Raw genomic sequence first — 17,454 nt, 5'->3', positions numbered from 1 at the left:
GTTTCCGGATCAGGGACAAGGGTAGGCCTGCGTAGAGCGAGTTACAGAAATCTATTCTGGAGGTGACTGTTGCATGGATCACTGTGGCCAAGTGGTCAGGGGACAGGTAGGGCGCTAGTAGCCGGGCCTGGCGAAGGTAGAAAAATGCCTGGCCCGCTACTCTCTTGACCTGAGCCTCCATAGTCAGGGAGGCATCAATGGTCACACCCAAATTCCTAGCTTGGGGCACGATGGTAAGTTGCACCCCTGCTAGGGTGGGTAAACGCGCTATCTGTTCCCGCCCCCTTCCCCCCAGCCACAGGACCTCCGTCTTGGAGGGGTTGAGTTTCATGCACGCGATGATCCGGGTGCCACTTCTGGTTGTGCCCTGGTCACCCGGAAGCTGTGCTTTCTTCCGCGTTTCGCTAACATGGCTTTTTCGGCGGCATGCACCGAAGCTGCAGCCGGTTGCAGCCGGCACCATGTGTTATCGGTGATTTTAGTTGCCGCCATTCCACCCCGAATGTGCATTATTCCCCCCGTGCATAATGGGTCATGTGCACACACACTTCTTCAGGATACTATGAAACAGAATTTCTTCAACCATTACATATTGGTAGAGAGAAGGAGAGAGGTAGTTGCCAGGAAGTGCTAGTTACAGTCAAGATGCACAAATAATTGTACAATTATAGCTGAAAATGGATTAGGGCAGTTGTTAAGATCTATGAATGGCAGTAAATTGGCATACAAATACAAGACTTAAATGGAACTTTCAAGGCCAATAAAATTCAATGACAAGTTTAAGCGATAACTGAGGAACTTTAGAAGTTGACTTCAATTAGACTTCAACTACCCCTCCCTCCTTTTGTGTAATGGATGAGGAAACACTTTAAGACCTAAAAAGCTATTATATCAAATCAAAGAATTCTAGTTTAGCTTTGTTTTGTTGTGATATTTTGGGGGGCTTTCCGCACAAGGACCAATGTTGCCAAATGTTTTTAGAATGCAGAAACGCTATATTAAATAGTGGAATTTTGTCATTCCGCGTACCTTTAATTTTAGTGGAATATTGAAGTCCCAGTAGCGTTGTATTCATTCCCCACATGTTTCCGGTCTCGCTGGAAGCGAGATTTTTCTGCGCTTCTTCCCACCCCTGGCCATCAATCAAATGGAACAGCCAATGGGCTGTTGTGTTCATGCTCCCGAAAATCCCCTTTCCCTTTAAGAACTGTTTTTTAAAAATGCAAACAAACCAGTTGCAATCGTTTAATCTTTTCAATCGTTTGATCTTTTACACGCTCCTCAAGTAACCCCCCCATAGGCGCGATTTGTGGTCAAAATTACGGGCAGTGTCGAACAAGGGGCTGTATTGTGCTTGGGAACGTTAAAGACATTTGCAGTAGGGAGCTTTGTTTCACTGTTAAGCACTTCTGTGGAGGTGGCAACCCTAAGAAATCCTACATTTGAGCACAGCTGTTCTAAAGTTACTTTTAGCACAAGACATGTTGCCCTGAATACAGGGTACATAACAAAGAATATCATATCTGCATACACCATCGACTTTGTCAGAAAGATACAAGAATGACAGGAGTGATATGTCGCTCAGTAAAGTACAGGCCCCTAATCTGTGCAGTAATACATGAAGTACTTCTGAGTAAGGTGGAACTTTCTTTCAAGCAGCGGATGTGTTGTCTTCTTTTGGCTCATGCAATAGATCTTGCTGTTTTATAAATTTTGTTTTAAGAGAATACAATGAAAGATTAATTGCCTGGCAGTAGGCCCAGGTGCCAGCAATTGGGTAATGGCTAGAGCTGACCAGCTGACATCCTGTCACTGACTACATAAAATGTAAGATATGTGAGGAGGTAGAAAAGTTTCACAGGGTACCCAATGCCTTTGTTTCCTCCATTTCCAATGAGCCCTCTTTTCAGTTAAAAAGCTTTCAAGTCTAAACAAATGGCACTGAGATAGTTATAAAACTTGATGCTGAGAGTGTGGGATAGAAATCTTTTAAATAAATAAAAACTGACAGCGTGGATGGCAAAGAAGAAAACAGAACTTCTTACAGATTCACTTTGTCATTGCATGCCAAGGGCCATAGGGGAAAGAAGAAAAACTGTGCTGACAGGGCCTCATGTAGCAAGGTCAATATTTAAAGTAGAGCCCAGCAACGTCAGAGCTCTGGAACTTGTAAAACAACAAAAGAGACATCCTCCAAAAATGGGTGTGCCACTAATCATAGGGAAGGCTTAATTTGAGTGATGCCAGGGCTCAGAAATGAAATGGGTTTTCAGTGCCAGAATCTGTGTGCACTCAAGCTCAGAGAGCTGACCAGGGAATAAGACACAAAGCTGGATATTTTTGCTTTTCAAACAAACATCAATTGTTTTAGAGGAATTTAGCTGTTACCGTGGCATTAAAGAACTCACCAGAAAATGCATGCAAGCAATTGTAATCACATATTTGCTATCACTCTCTTCCTGTAAACTACAGAAGTTCATGCTGGAATAAATTTGTATTAATGTTCTTGGTGCCACAATATTCTTGGTTATTTCTCCCATTTATTATTATCTAGTTTCTGTTATAGTCTCATTCTCCATCTTAATCCCACCCGTACTTTCTTGTGAAATTGACTGCCTATTATGGTTTGGATCCTATGGAGGTAGGACTGCCAGATTACCCAGATCTGGGGGAGAATTTGTACCACCAGACTTATCCCCCCATCATAGTTTGGTGGGCTGGTGTGCGTGTGTGTGCAGTGGCATGGTGAATTTATTTCTGGCATGACCTGGAAGTGACATCACTGGACAGGGGTGACACTCAAGTGATCACCAAAAGCTCTATGTGCGAATGCTACAGTCACCCTTGTGTGATGAGGTCACTTCCAGGTTGTGTCAGAAATGAAGTCACTACATCGCTACCACTGGAGAGCCCCCCCCCGCCACATATTAGAAATCTGCTGCTGCGTGATTTCCAATGGACTTCTCATTAAAAGCTCGAAATACTTTCCAAAATGCTGCTCCAAAGGGACAGGAGGAGGGCAGAATTAGCAAAAAAAAAAATGCCTCCACCTGTCCATGGAAATCTTCTGCAAGATCAAGCCCTGAAATTCCTTGCTAGGGAATGGGAGAAATACACAACTTTCCCAACTGAAAAAGGTAAAGGTATCCCCTGTGCAAGCACCAGGTCATGTCTGACCCTTGGGGTGACGCCCTCTAGCGTTTTCTTGGCAGACTCAATACGGGGTGGTTTGCCAGTGCCTTTCCCAGTCATTACCGTTTACCCCCCAGCAAGCTGGGTCCTCATTTTACCGACCTCGGAAGGATGGAAGGCTGAGTCGACCTTGAGCCGGCTGCTGGGATCGAACTCCCAGCCTCATGGGCAGAGCTTCAGACTGCATGTCTGCTGCCTTACCACTCTGCGCCACAAGAGGCTCCTGAGTGAATACATATCTTTTAAAGTGTGCATGCCTGCTTAATTATCATATTCATACCCAATTCAAAACTTCAGCTATTCCTGATAAACAAAAACATACTTCTTTTCTAGTTATTATTGCTTGGTTCTATTGCTTATTGTTCATCAATTGTACCTAGTAAAGAGAGTGTGACTTGTATCAGGAAGGTACATTGTGTTCTCTCAAATGTTTGTTTTATATTAGAAAATAAATTAATATACAAGTTTCAACAGTACCTGAAGAAATATGACAAGGAAAACAAAATACTACTTTTTAAATTAAATGATTTTTAAGATACTTTCTAGGTAACAGAAAGCAAGTAAAGATAAAAAGATAAACTATACCTGGCTTAGTTCCAGTATTGTGAGTGTTCTGGCTGACAACAGCAGAGGAAGGACGGTTGGATGAAGCAGATTTTTTGTCTTGAACTTTAGAACTTTCAGATACTACAATTAAAGACAGAAACGAAGATTCAATTAACCACACTACTACTTCTACATTAAACCGTTGTTGTCATTTATTTTACACAACTGTTGTTTACACAATAAAATAACTTGAGCCAGTTATATTTGGAATAGCTTTCCATCTTCCTCCATTATTTTAGGGGATCGCATTAGTTTTAGCTCATATGTGAAATCCACTACTCAGTACAGAAATTTACACAAGAATTTGTCCGATAACACGGAAAGCGACTTTCTAGCTCAGGTTGTTGAAAAATAGGTTCCCCCCCCCCTTGCCTTTTCTCACAATGTTCTGTTTCTCATTGCATATGAAATACTGGATGGTGAAAATTCTCAGTGTTATAAGAACTGATCAAGCTGCAGATGCAAGAAAAAAAATCGAATTATGTATACAAAGTTACAGTTTCGTAAAATAAATGTTTAAATTGTGCTTCTGAGAATACTCAGAGATTAACAGGTAAATTCAGGAGGCTGTTTGCTGGGCAAACACAGGCTTGCAAATTCAGTTTTCTGTTTTGTTTTCCCATCTGCCAGGCCAGCAGCAGGCAATTCACATGTTGGTGGTAGCCAAGAGAACAAGGGACCTTTTCCTATCCATAGTCAGTGGAGCTTGGAATGAATTTTAAGGGGCCCAATAGGTTCCCGAGGATGAATGCTGTTTTTTGTTGAGGACATTTTTGTCTTGAATGAGATTTTTAGTTTGGAAATGTCAGTGTTTTTTACATTTATTTTAGAGGGATTGGAGCAAGACTTCAATAAAAGAAGCCACAAAATAGCTCTGTCCTGAAACAGTAATCTGGAAACTTAAGTGGTAAGCAGAATAGTTTTAATCACCATCATAGGCAATTTGCTCAGTAGCTGGTAGACAGCTTTATTCAACTGTATTATTTTGTAACCAATGACTGTTATTTTTTCTTTCTACAGTTGGCCTTATGGTGGCCTGTCTGCACTTACACAAATGCCTATCTTGGCTTACGCTTACCAAGAGACAAAGGGAAGGCAGCGAACCACCTGCTTGAATATAAATTCCTGCCACTGTTCAAGGCATTCTCTGCATCCATGGAGAGTTGAAAGAGGAAAGACTAGGGATGTCAGCCTCCAGGAGAATCCTCCAAAATTACAGCTCATCTCCAGACTACAGCGATAAGTTCTCCTGGACAAAATGGATGCTTTAGAACAGGGGTAGTCAACCTGTGGTCCTCCAGATGTTTATGGACTACAATTCCCATGAGCCCCTGCCAGCAAACGCTGGCAGGGGTTCATGGGAATTGTAGTCCATGAACATCTGGAGGACCACAGGTTGACTACCCCTGCTTTACACTGCTGATTCTTTGGCATTCTACCCCTCTAAGGCTCCTGTCCTCCCCAGTGCACACTCCCAAATCTCCAGAAGTTTCCCACTCTGGATCTGGCAACCTTACATCCCCATTCCCTGCCAGTGAGGGCCTGGCAACCCTATGATGGACAGTTCTTCATTTGAAGAGGTGTCTCTTAAAAGGAAGTTGTGGGTAGATGTCAAGAGTACTAGACAATCATATCTCCAATTCATTATTTTGGTGGTGGCAACAAAAAGGAATCCTGCTACATGAGCATGTTTAGAACATACTAGTGAATACTTAGTTCACATGCAATGACAGGCTCTATAGTTTTGGCCATTTTTGCCAACAAGCTCCCTGTGTTTGCATACATGCAGTGATCGTGACAGCTGGCACTAAGATTCTGGGAACAGAAGACAAGGATGCTAAGAAATGGTAACACAAGAGGCAGAGGCTAGATGAGCCTGTTTGGATGACTTATTTTCTGCTGTATGGACTAGTTTCTCCTTTTCTTGTAACATTTGAGAGTCAATCTACACATCAGTGAGGCTGGGGAGACCCCAAACTGCTTTCTCCACAGCCACATGGCAGATGCAAAATCCATTCTGGATCAAGCCAATGCATTACAACTGTGTCCCACAGCAGTCAAAACCCAGGTGTAATAGGAAGTTCACTAGTGAGGTCAGAACTCCAGAAACCCTCCAACTTTGGGCTCCCCAAGCACCATGAATACAGGGCATTAGTGTCCCAGACATAGTGTTCTGTATGGCTAATAGCCACTGATGGACCTCTGCTCCATATGTCTCTAATCCCCTCTTGAAGCTGTCTATGCTTATAACAGCCACTACCACCTGTGGCAGTAAATTCCATATGTCAATTACTTTTTAGGTGAAGAAGTGCTTCTATTTATTTATTCAATTTCTATATTATACCCTTTCAGCACAGCCGTCTTTGGGCTGTTTGCAACATAAACAAATGATAAACAGTCCTAAAACAATAAGGCCCATTCCGCACCAGGATCAATGTTACAAATTGGTTTCGGAATGAAAGAACGCCATTTTAAATAGTGGAATTTGTTATGTTATCTTTTGTAGTGGAATCCAGTTGCGTTTCAATCATTTCCCACAGGTTTCCGGTCTCGGCAAAAATCATTAGGAAGGAAGCGATATTTGCCGAGCTTTGTCCCACCCCTGGCAGTCAATCAAATGAGCAGCCAATGGGCGGCCGTTATCATGCTCCCCAAAAGCCCCTTTCCCTTTAAGGCAGGTTTTAAAAAAAACACACACACATACACGTTGCAATGAATCTGCATTGATTTGTTGCAACGGAAAGACCCATCTAGCTAGCAGGTGGCGTGTGAGCTGCCGTTTCATCGTTGCCACGCTCCCCCGAGTGAAACCCCCCCCTGTGCACGGGCGTGGTTTTTGGCCGAAAATAAAGGGAACCAGCAAGTGGGGCTGTGTGGTGCTTGGTGACTTAAAACAGAGGGACTGCAGCCGGGGAAGCCTCACTGGGTGAATGAAGGCTTGCCGGTTCGTTGCTCTCCGCTCACTCTGAGAAAAAAAAAAGGCGATCGCTTCATCAGGGGAGAGAGCCAGGGGGAGGGACTTTGCTGAAACCACAACAATGGTAACGCACAGAACTTTTCCGCTAGTGTTGCAGATTGGTTGCAAGAGTGTAGCACTTTCCAGAGGGTGAATCCACTTTTTGGGATTTCCCTGGAAGTGCTACAACGAAGCGCTTTTTGCGGATCGGTTTCAGAGTGTGGCAGATTGTCTACGACGTTGTGCATAACTGTATTTTAGTGGCGACTACAATTTGCCACACTCCTGCTACAATGAATCTGTGCGGAATGGCCCTAACAGTTTAAAAACATTAAAATGAACCAGTACACTATAGTTGCCAGATTTGCCTACTGTACCGCTCTGCTCCCTTCTCAGTGCAGGGTGGGAGATATGGACTGCGTTTATTTATCATTGCCTCAGATTCCTAACACTGCTGCTATAACAGATGATACTTGGAGCAACACTGCCTAGTACAGCCTGCAGAAACAAGCACTGAAACCTGCCAGGGAAGCGCAGAAGAAGGTGGTCTCTCATGTGCGCTGCCATCATCCAGGTTCAGGATGGTCTGTATCAGGAGCCTGTGATGAACCCTTCATAGGGTTGCCATCCTCCAGGTGGGGCCTGGAGATCTCCTGGAATTAGAATTTATCTCCATGTGACAGAGATCAGTTCCCCTGGAGAAAATGGCTTTGGATGGTACACTCTATGGTGGTTTCCCCTCTTGAAATCTCACTCCTTCCCAAAACCCTCTCTTTACAGGCTCCACCCCAAAAAATCTTCAGTTATTTCCAAATCCAGAGTTGGGAACTATAGACCTTCAGGGGCAGCATGAAGGGAGGTGCTTGGGGTGGCTGAATAGAATAAGCCCCGCAAAAGCTTGTACTATTTCTCCACTATGCCTTTCCAGCTGAATATGTAAACCAGTGCTCAGCCTGTTTGACTTCCTATTTTTGTTTCTGTCATTTTTATTTCCTGCCAATTTAATGTGCAGTCTTTTAAGTCATCCGAATCCACTCCCAAGTGATTAATTAGGTCACAATTTGGAAGGGCCCTGTTTGATGTACTTGCCAGAATCTAGGAAAGCAAAAAAGAGACACACCCAAGGAAGAACAGATGTTCAAAAGAACTGCTTTAGTTCATGAAGTTTTTCTCCCTCAGACAATTTTGTATCAAATTATCACAATCCTTCACAAACTGTGAATGGGACCTATTAATAAATCTAAATCTAAATAAATAAAAATTATTCATATATAAAAAGGCATAGAGAGAGAGATAAAAACTTACGGCAGGTCTTGACTTCAACCCTGTACTTCAGGGGTAGTCAAACTGCGGCCCTCCAGATGTCCATGGACTACAATTCCCAGAAGCCCCTGCCAGCGAATGCTGGCAGGGGCTTCTGGGAATTGTAGTCCATGGACATCTGGAGGGCCGCAGTTTGACTACCCCTGCTGTACTTGCTAAAATACAAGAGGGGTGAATTTCCTGTTTTGTAAATCCAACCATCCTATAAAAGAGAGGAAGAATTGGAATGTGTTATGAGGAAAAGCCCAATGCTCCAAAATGCACAGACAGGCCACAATTAGAGCTGCGACTTACTGTGGAGCTGGGCATGCACGCTCGGCCTCTTTCCTCCCTGACATGGCTGCAGGAAGCTTCCCGCCCTCCCTCTTTTTCTGTTCCGTACGTGGTTGTGTATTGTGATAGACCTTAATGTTAGGTTTTTTTCTACTGTTTATTGGCAGGCAAGGGGCTACCCTTGGGAAAGAAGACACGACTCCAAATACATTGGCATTTAAAATTGGCCACAGCTTTTATTCAACACCCAAAACAGAGGGTTGGAGGCAACAAGTGAATGAAACTGACCTACGCAGTCCGCTGACTGCAGCATCCGAATGATGATCCACAGGGAGCCCATCATTTTTCCCGCTGAGAATACGGGTCTCCCATGTGGATGAGCCTATACCTGGGAGATGACCCAGAATGGAGGGCCAAGGGGCACAAACCTCCTTGGTTACCACCAGGCCCATCTGGTCATGAACGAGCTACACAAGCCTACCCTGCAGGATCTGCTTGTAGCTCATTACCACCACCTCTTTAATGAGGCCCCAGTCACTGCGGGGAGACCAATCGCACACCGATTCCCCTCAAACAGCTTCATTCTCTTGTGCCAACGTACGCTGTGACAATGAACATCATGCAATTTAATAACAAACACAATACGAAAAAAGGGGAGGGTGGGTGGGTCGCTCGCCCTGCGCAGCCAGCAAAGAGGCGGGAAGGAGCCCAGCAACGTCCTAAAAGAACACCCCTGTCCCCGCCCCCCACCGTGCGCGCTGCCATAGCAGCGCACCCGCCGGAGCCCCAGGCTTGGCCGATGGAGCCGTCGCTCCTCTGCCGGCCCCCTACCCGCCAACCGACAGCACGGGTAAGTCCATTGTCACAGTGGTGGGTTGGCATGGGGAGAATCCTTTTGAGGGAAACAGGTTTGCACATCTGTTTCCCTCTGTCTTTGTGGGTCTCATTAAGAGATTGGCACATATGTGAGCAGAATGCTAACCCAGCTGGGTAGGCAGGCTCATATTGCCAGGTAGTTTGGGGAGACAGAGGCTAACGCCCATTGGATCCCCATTAAGCCCGGGATGGGTTTCAGATGGCAAGGAGTCCCAATAAAATGAGAAGCAAGATGACAATATTTACCTAATCATAAGATGTGGTAATGTTATATTATCATCAATTCAAATTATATCAATCAGAATAATACATATCTTTAATTCAGATTAACTCCAACAATTCATATTCTGGGGGCAAAGGAAAAATGTTATTATAAATTATAAATTTATAAAATTATAAAATTAATGGAAGGTGCCATCTACCCTTCAGGTCACTTGAACCAACTCACTTGTCACTTTTCAAATGCAGAAATGAATATATTAGAGTTAAATGTAGTCTGTTTAGTCTCTTTTCCTAACAGGCATTCTTACAGGAGTGAAAATAGTCGTTATTACTGCAGTTTTTTACACTTTCTTCTGCACTCTGTAAGTAATGCCAGCATTGTTACACTATTTTCTCCATGGCAATAATAATACTGAAAGAAAGCTAAGGTCAGGGAGCACATACCAACATCTTGTGAAAATCCACCTGAAAGAAAAACAGCTGAGGCAACCTCTCCACAGCCCTCTGGGAAGACCTGTACCCTGTGGAGAAGGCAAGAGACCTAACTAAGCCAAAGAGTTCATATCATCAACTCCTAAGCAGATAATCAATAGCCTTAGCTTTTTTTGTACTGTATGTTTCATCTTTGACAGCAACATGTCTAAGAACTGCACTCTACCACGTTCCTCTGACAGCTGAGAGACAGGGAAGAGGAAGGGAAGCAGTATTCTAGGTAAATGCTTCCCATGATGGCAGGCCATAAGACTTATCCAATATTCTTTGAATTCCAGCCTATATGCTAATCAGAGGGAAATAAGGTGCTGGAACAGTACAAGACCTTGCCCCTCTGCTTGATAATCTTATGTATGAATCAAGTCTTCCAGGTAAATATCTAATAGCATAGAAGCACTTTGAAACAATTTGTTTCCTTCCTAAAAACAAATCCCCAGTTCCTGGGGAATGCATGAGCTAGAAGGAAGGGACTGATTTGTTTGGACACCAGACCAAAACATACACACATCCCTGAAAGACTAGAATGTCCCTATAGGCAAACAAGAACTAAAAAGGCAGAGCAAGATGTGTACTACTGTACACATTTATATGAAGCTTGTGTCCAAAAGCTTCAAGGAAAAGTAAAGAGCTACCTTACAATAGCCTATATATTTTAAGCACCTGCATTCTAAAGGCGACTAAGAATAGTTGTATTCTGCCATTCTGGAAAATACCACATCTGACATTCTCTTGAAAGCAATGTCACTAACAATTCAGATACACTGTTCTGGAGAACCTATAAAATTAATGTCAAACAAAAAGCGCCAATCACATGTAATACTGAAAACCCTGTTATTCACAGATCTACAAATCTGAACAGCCTTATAGAGTATTGTACTTCCTTTCTACACATTTAATTTTTATTTAATATTTTCTAGATTCCATGTGTTCTAGCCAGGTTGTGTAGCAGTTGCACAGCTGCTGAAGTGCAATGTCAAGGATGCAGTGAAAAAACGATTATTTCAGTACTACTTCCCCAAAACTGCTGGTAGTCTTGATAATTAATAAATATTGGCCTGGAAAGATTCACATAATCTCCAGTTTCCTTCCTGTAATATCTGCAGGGCCTTACACTCTGCGGGTGCAAATCTTTTGGTCATTCCTGGCCCCACAGAAGTGTGCCTGGCCCTGACCTGGTGGAATGAGCTCTTGGAGGAGCTGCAGGCCCTGAAGGAGCTTTCAGTTTTCCGCAGGGCCTGCAAAACGGAGCTCTTCCGCCAGGTCTATGCATGAGGCCGGGTGGCCAGGTAGATCGGGGCTCCTTCTACAGAAGTGGCAGTAGCGAATTAGATCTGCATGGTCTCCCCCCCTTTCTTAGATGATTAGGATATTATTAGTATGGGGTTGTGTTGCCGCCGTGTCTTATGGTTTTATGGTTTTATGTAGTAATCTGTTTTAATTGTTAAGGGGTTTTTACTGGGTTTTTAACAGAGGTTGTAACCTGCCGGGAGCCTCTGGGGAACGGTAGGCAATAAATTAAATAATAATAATGATAATAATAAGGTGGTGGTGGGAAATCATGTACTGAAACTAGAAAAGCAAAACTCTGTTTGCACATCCCCACAAGAGTTTCTGTGAGAAGCTACAGATAAGCACCATAAGTGCAAGATATAAAACGAAACATGAATCTGTTGAATTTATATTGTACTGTTTTCTCATGAAATTGAAGGAGATATCCTTGAGGTTCCAGAATGTCTTTCCTTTCAGGTACTGACTTTCCATATACTGAATGTTTGCTCTGCCCTTCCTCTAAGGAGTTCACAGTAGCTTATAATTACCCTTTGAGGTAGGTTACATTACACCAGAGAGAGACAGAGACTGGTAGCCCAAGGCCACCCACTGAGCTGTAGGGATCAGTGAATATTTGAACATAGTTTTCCACAATCCAACACCCTAACCACTGATTTAAGCCTACCTAGCTTCAGCAAAACATACTTTCATCATCAAAATAACCATGTGAGGTAGGTTATACTGAGAAGCGTGGCCAACCCTTATCTGCAGTCGCCTGTTTGCTGCTGCAGAGGGCCGGGCTGAGGAAGAGGTCACAGGGCAAGGTGGGCATGCAGCAGTACCTGATGGCATGAGAACAGCCCACCAAAACTGTGGCTGACAGCATACTCTTGCGGGGGCATGGCCATGCTTCTTTAGAAGAAGCAGTCTGCTCAGAGCTCACCTTCTTTCACCGTGGAGATCAGTTGGAAGCTTCCCACCCACCAAGCCTATTTCAATTGTTATTTATGGTTCTAGTATTTGCATGTTGTTTACTAGCTATTCTGCCGAAATAAGTTGTATGTTAATAGTTTTGCTACATTTTGTCACTTCTGGCAGTTTTTAGGGGGATCCCGCGTCTGCAAACCAGATTCTACAATATAGGGGCCTCCTTTGGAGGTTGCACAGATGCTGAACCACAGTGCCAACCTGGCTGAGGAGACAGACAAACTCACTTAGCGGGGCAACTGGGGGAATCAAGCAGAGGCCCATGCCATAGGGTTCCTCCAGTTTGTTTGCTTCCCCTTGGTGGTCCCAGCAGGCAAGGGGAGCTATGCTCCATGAGAAGGCCGATTGCTTGGCAACTCCTGTGGTGTCACTGGGATCTGGGGCTTCCTTGCAGGCTGCTGATCACAAGATGTCAGACGTCCTCCCCATGCTCTGCCAACTCTCCTGTTAGCGGTTAAAACAAAGCTGTGGCCAATTTTATGTCAATAAAAAGTCAACTCTAGTTTATTTGTCCTCTTTCTGGGCCCATGTACTCTCCTGCTAGGCAATATATAGCTGGCCCAAGGTCACCCTGCAAGCTTTCATGGCAGAGTAGGGATTCATACCTATTCATATTCTAACCACTAAACCACAATGGCTCTAGTATTCTACTACATAATACATTCTATAATACTGGCTGACCTGTAATTGCAGAGACACTTTTAAAATTAAATGTAATTGCTTAATATAAACAAAAGATTCCAAATCTTGTGCTAAAAAGATATCATACATGTTTATGAAACAAAACCTATGGACTGCACACTTATAAAATATAGAGCAAGCCCCCAGAAGTCACATACAATGCATTTATATGTTTTTATGTCTTCAAGATATTCTATGATTACTGGAAGCATTAAAAACAAATGCATTTCCTTTACCTAAATGTTATATTGGATCATTAAAACATTCAGTCACTTCAGGAACATACAGAATAGTCCTGTTTATTCTTTTGTCATGCAGCTCAAAGAGAGAATCATTCTCTTTTATAAAAAATGAAATACATCTATCTTCATTTTATGCTATTAGAAACAAATCATGCTCATAAATATTTGTGCAAACTATTCTTAATCAAATATATCAAAAATTTAAAATCCAAACAATTCTTTCATAGCTCAGTCCTAACCAAATGTGCTTGCAAAGAAAAAACGAGGGGTGAAAACCACATAAAATCTTTTTCAATCATCAACACCAGGGGGTACATTGGAGGAACTGTTTATTACTTTTAATCTTTTACTGTGCATATGATTTGAACTGCAATGGTCTGGCAGTGACATCTTATAACTTTCCACTGTACTGTGCAACCTGCAACAGCAGTAGAATTCATTCTAAGATCACATTAATAGATATGGAGCCCATCTATCCATGTTCTCTCCTTCAGTTAATTCATATTTTCAGACTTTGTCAGCACATCCCTGTGGCTGGTTCTCATGCTGCTCTAATACTACTGGGCAGGCCAAATTACACGGTTCTTTGCTTCCAGCATGCCACACAGCTCTTAGGGAGAAAGCAGCCTTGAAGGAAGAATGTTCATTGTTTTTTGAGGATGTTGATGTACTTTTAAATTATCTGCCCATCTCTTGGAGGCCACTTGATGGTCAACAAAAACAGACTCTCCTTGTCATTACTGCACTTAAATGACTCCTATTACAATACTTGAAAGATAATTGTCACTTCCAACAAATCAATGGATTTCACAGATTATAGCCTAAAAATCTCCATTGGTATGATGTCACAACACTCTAGGAATTGTTGGAAATGCTACAGTTTTAGCATAGAGTTTCCAGAGCTACAGTTTTAGCATAGAGTTCCCTATAATTCTTAGAGCAGTGTGATGTCACTTTTGGGTCTTCCCCACATGTGGCATCATACAATTAGGCCAATAATAACCCCCATGTCCTGCCCCCCATCTTCTGTCAAATACTAGTCATTGGCTGACAACTCAACCTGCAGCTGCTGCAGAAGAAAAAGAAGTAAATGTAACAGGATTCATAATATTAATCAGATCTAGACTAATTATACTGCAGTGCTTAACATGTCCCAACTAGCTCAGGCATTTCCTTTAATTAGTTGACACATTATTGAGATGAGTTTTAGAACAACCAAGCATTTTACCCCATCTAAATTTCAAATCCTGGGTGGTCCTTTCTCAGTGATATATCTTGATCAATACAAAAGTAAAATGAAATTTGTTTTTCAAAATGCAGAGTTGCCAGCCTCCAGGTGGTACCTGCAGTTCTCCTAGTATTATAATTTATCTCCAAATGACCAAGATCAGTCCTCCTGGGGGGGATGGCTGCACTGGAGACATGGCTCAACTTTTTATCACTGAGAAACCCCTGAAACATTCTTCAGGCTAGGAGAAACTCCAGAAGTGGCATAATTGTGCAGAAAATGGTTGGGAAGCATAGCTGTGTACATGTCCACCCAGGGCCTTTTCCCTTCCCACTCCGTCCAGGTATGTCATTGGCCATTTTGGGAGGGGTGGGTGGCTTGACATGACCATCTATGGTCGTATCATCTGAAAAATGTTTAACACATTTTATAAATATATAAAATAATTAATTCCCACTTATTCAGGAAACCCTTCCAGGGCCTTCAAGAAACCCCAGGGTTTCATAAAACCCGGGTTGAGAAAGCCTGTTCTATGGCATTATATCCCGCAGAGGTCCCTCCCTAAACCCCACCATCCCCCAGACTACATCCATAAAATCCATGTATTTCCCAACCCAGAGCTGCTAATCCTGAAAATACACAATATTGCCTTGGCTGAAACTAGGGCCCTTGACCCTTGAGCAGGACATTCCCTCACCTCAAGCTTTCATTTCCTGCCACTGCTCCAATCAGCACTGTGTATGTGGGAATAAAAAAACACAACTCAACAGAGTAACAAGCATGACGGCCTCGTTTCAGAAAAAACTGTAACTGGAAAGCTACTGCCATTGCTTCTGCAATTTCACTGGAAGTAATGCTATCTCATGCTGTCATTCCCCATGCCGCCCCCCCCCCAACCTTCCAACTAACTGAAACAGGTGGTTGCTTTTTGTGAAGAGATAAGCTAAGACTTAAAATGCTGACAATTTTGCCCTTTTAAATTAAAATTCTACTGCCACGGCAGTAACTGCCAGCTGGCACTTTAATTTTCTAAGGTAGACCTCTACAATGACTTGGGCAGATGCTACAAGCATATACTATTCAATGTGGCATTTTATTCCCTTCTAAATTGTAATGGTTTGCCACTGAAACAAGGACTCAAGAAAACTTTATTGGCATAACAAATCACATAGATCAAGAGAGACATGACTAAATACAAGCTATTTGCCGCTAACAAATTAATGCATAAATGTAGTGTCCATTTATACAATTAGTTATCTGGACTAACAACCCCCAAATTCCCTCCATTCTGTTTATATGTCAGATACTATATTTAAAGATCAAATGTCAGTGAGTCAACCAACTGAGTCAAGATTATGAACTTCTGAGTCACCTCTTTTGCCTCAAGCCATTTACATTCATGGAAATCATAATAGGGTTGTTGCACAGGTTGGCAGAATGTAGAAGTCTTTGAAGAAATGTACTGACCTACAAATGACCTAAAATACAACCAGTTTGTTGGCATCCAGAAGAAGGCAATGAGAAATTGCTGTAGGGCATCAAAGAATTATAGGGCTTTTTTTGTTAAAACCAGGACAATTAGTGGATAATTAGTGACTTACAGGAAATATTGCAGCATTATAGTCAGATCATAGACTGTTGTAACAAACTATGAATCAAGAAGGGGGTGCATCTGGAAATGTAAAAAGAGTTGCTGAATCTTGTTTATAAGTGTTCATATATTTGGTTATAGTCATTCTCTTTGGGAGAGAAAATCCAAAGGTATAGCTGGGATGAAAAAAGGCAATTTAATTACACTGTTGTTGAATAATTCTGACACTCATTTGTGTGTGTGAAGCTGGCATTAAATACATGTAGATGGTCAAATTGCTGTGTCCTTGCAGTTCCCGAAATTAAAGGCAACAAAATGTTCTCTGTAAATCCAAGAGCATTATCATCAATATTGCTCTACTCCTGGCATGTAACATAAATTATACTTGTCACAGAATATCATTAATATTTTAAATTCCAGCTATTTCTATGCACAATCTCGTCTGTAAAATGCTCCCATCATTGGAGCAAAATCCATTAGCAGTACTCTCCGTTTCCCTCTTAACACAAGTAAAACATGTTGATTCTCTACTTGGTTGTTTTTAAGGACATCAGCATAGCAACCAGCTGTATTTCACGAACAATGCCTTGCTTTGAAATGTGGAGCACGCCTCAGAAACAAGTCTCCTAGCGGCTGATCTAGTACAGAGTCTCTGCTGTCCTACTGTCTGTCCTCCTATCAACATTTTTTTAAAAGCGCGTGTTATTCTTTTCCTCTTCATTCTTCTCAAGCTTGCTGGCAGCCAAAGGACAAACAACTGAAGGCTGACTAATCACCATGAACAGCATCTCCCACACAGCTTCAGATCATTCAGAGTAAAACTCAAAAGGTGACAAGACAAACAGCTCTAGAAACCCCTGCTTTCAGACAACTTTGTGCAGTAAGTCAAACAAAAGCCAAGAATTCTTTTCAAAGATCTGGTGGAATGTGATACTGTATGCAGGAGGAAAACATACTCGAAGGGCCAGTATCTAAATCACTAGTTCAGAATCTGAAGCTTTAGTTCCCTACAAGGGGTATGCATTCAGCTAGTCTGAGCTGAAAAATACCTTATCCATATTTTTCAGGAATTAATTCAGCTGGATATATTTTTGGCTAAAAATGGTCTAGTATTTTCAGAAATCCAAATATTTTAGATTTTTGGGGAGAACTCTGGATAATCACAGTTGAAGTGCATTTAAAGGGTTCTCGGTCCCTTTGGAGTGAACTTTCAGCTAGGAGAAGTCTAAATGCACAGCTGCTGTGGCTTGTAAAAGGCATTTAAACTTTAAAGGGAACATATTCCTTTAAAATTTAAATGCCTTTTGCAAGTGACTAGATGGGGGGCACCTTTTCAGGGGGTCCATAGATTTGAACCCCCTGGTCCAATTTTTTTCAAACTCTGGGGGATTTTTTAAGGAGAGCTGTGCCAGAGTATGCAGTACTGCACGCATGCTTAATTTGCCCAGATGTAGTGGCAAGGTCCTAAGGTATTTACATGGACTGAGTATGTGGAATTGACAGATTCAGCAAAATG

At 42.4% G+C, this 17,454-nt stretch overlaps 1 protein-coding gene across 6 annotated transcripts in view; it reads right to left on the bottom strand.

Moving 5' to 3' along the window:
* Positions 1-17,454, bottom strand: part of MAP7 (microtubule associated protein 7) — a 135,019-nt gene that overhangs the window by 45,489 nt on the left and 72,076 nt on the right. For all 6 annotated transcript variants that reach the window (XM_077351765.1, XM_077351749.1, XM_077351721.1 and 3 more), the window contains exon 2: positions 3,778-3,879. In XM_077351765.1, coding sequence (XP_077207880.1) covers positions 3,778-3,879 — 102 coding nt within the window. The remainder of the gene's footprint in view (positions 1-3,777; positions 3,880-17,454) is intronic.

Source organism: Paroedura picta, chromosome 1, assembly GCF_049243985.1.
Source record: "Paroedura picta isolate Pp20150507F chromosome 1, Ppicta_v3.0, whole genome shotgun sequence".
Taxonomy (NCBI): Eukaryota; Metazoa; Chordata; class Lepidosauria; order Squamata; family Gekkonidae; genus Paroedura; species Paroedura picta.
This window is presented reverse-complemented; position numbering and strand designations above follow the sequence as displayed.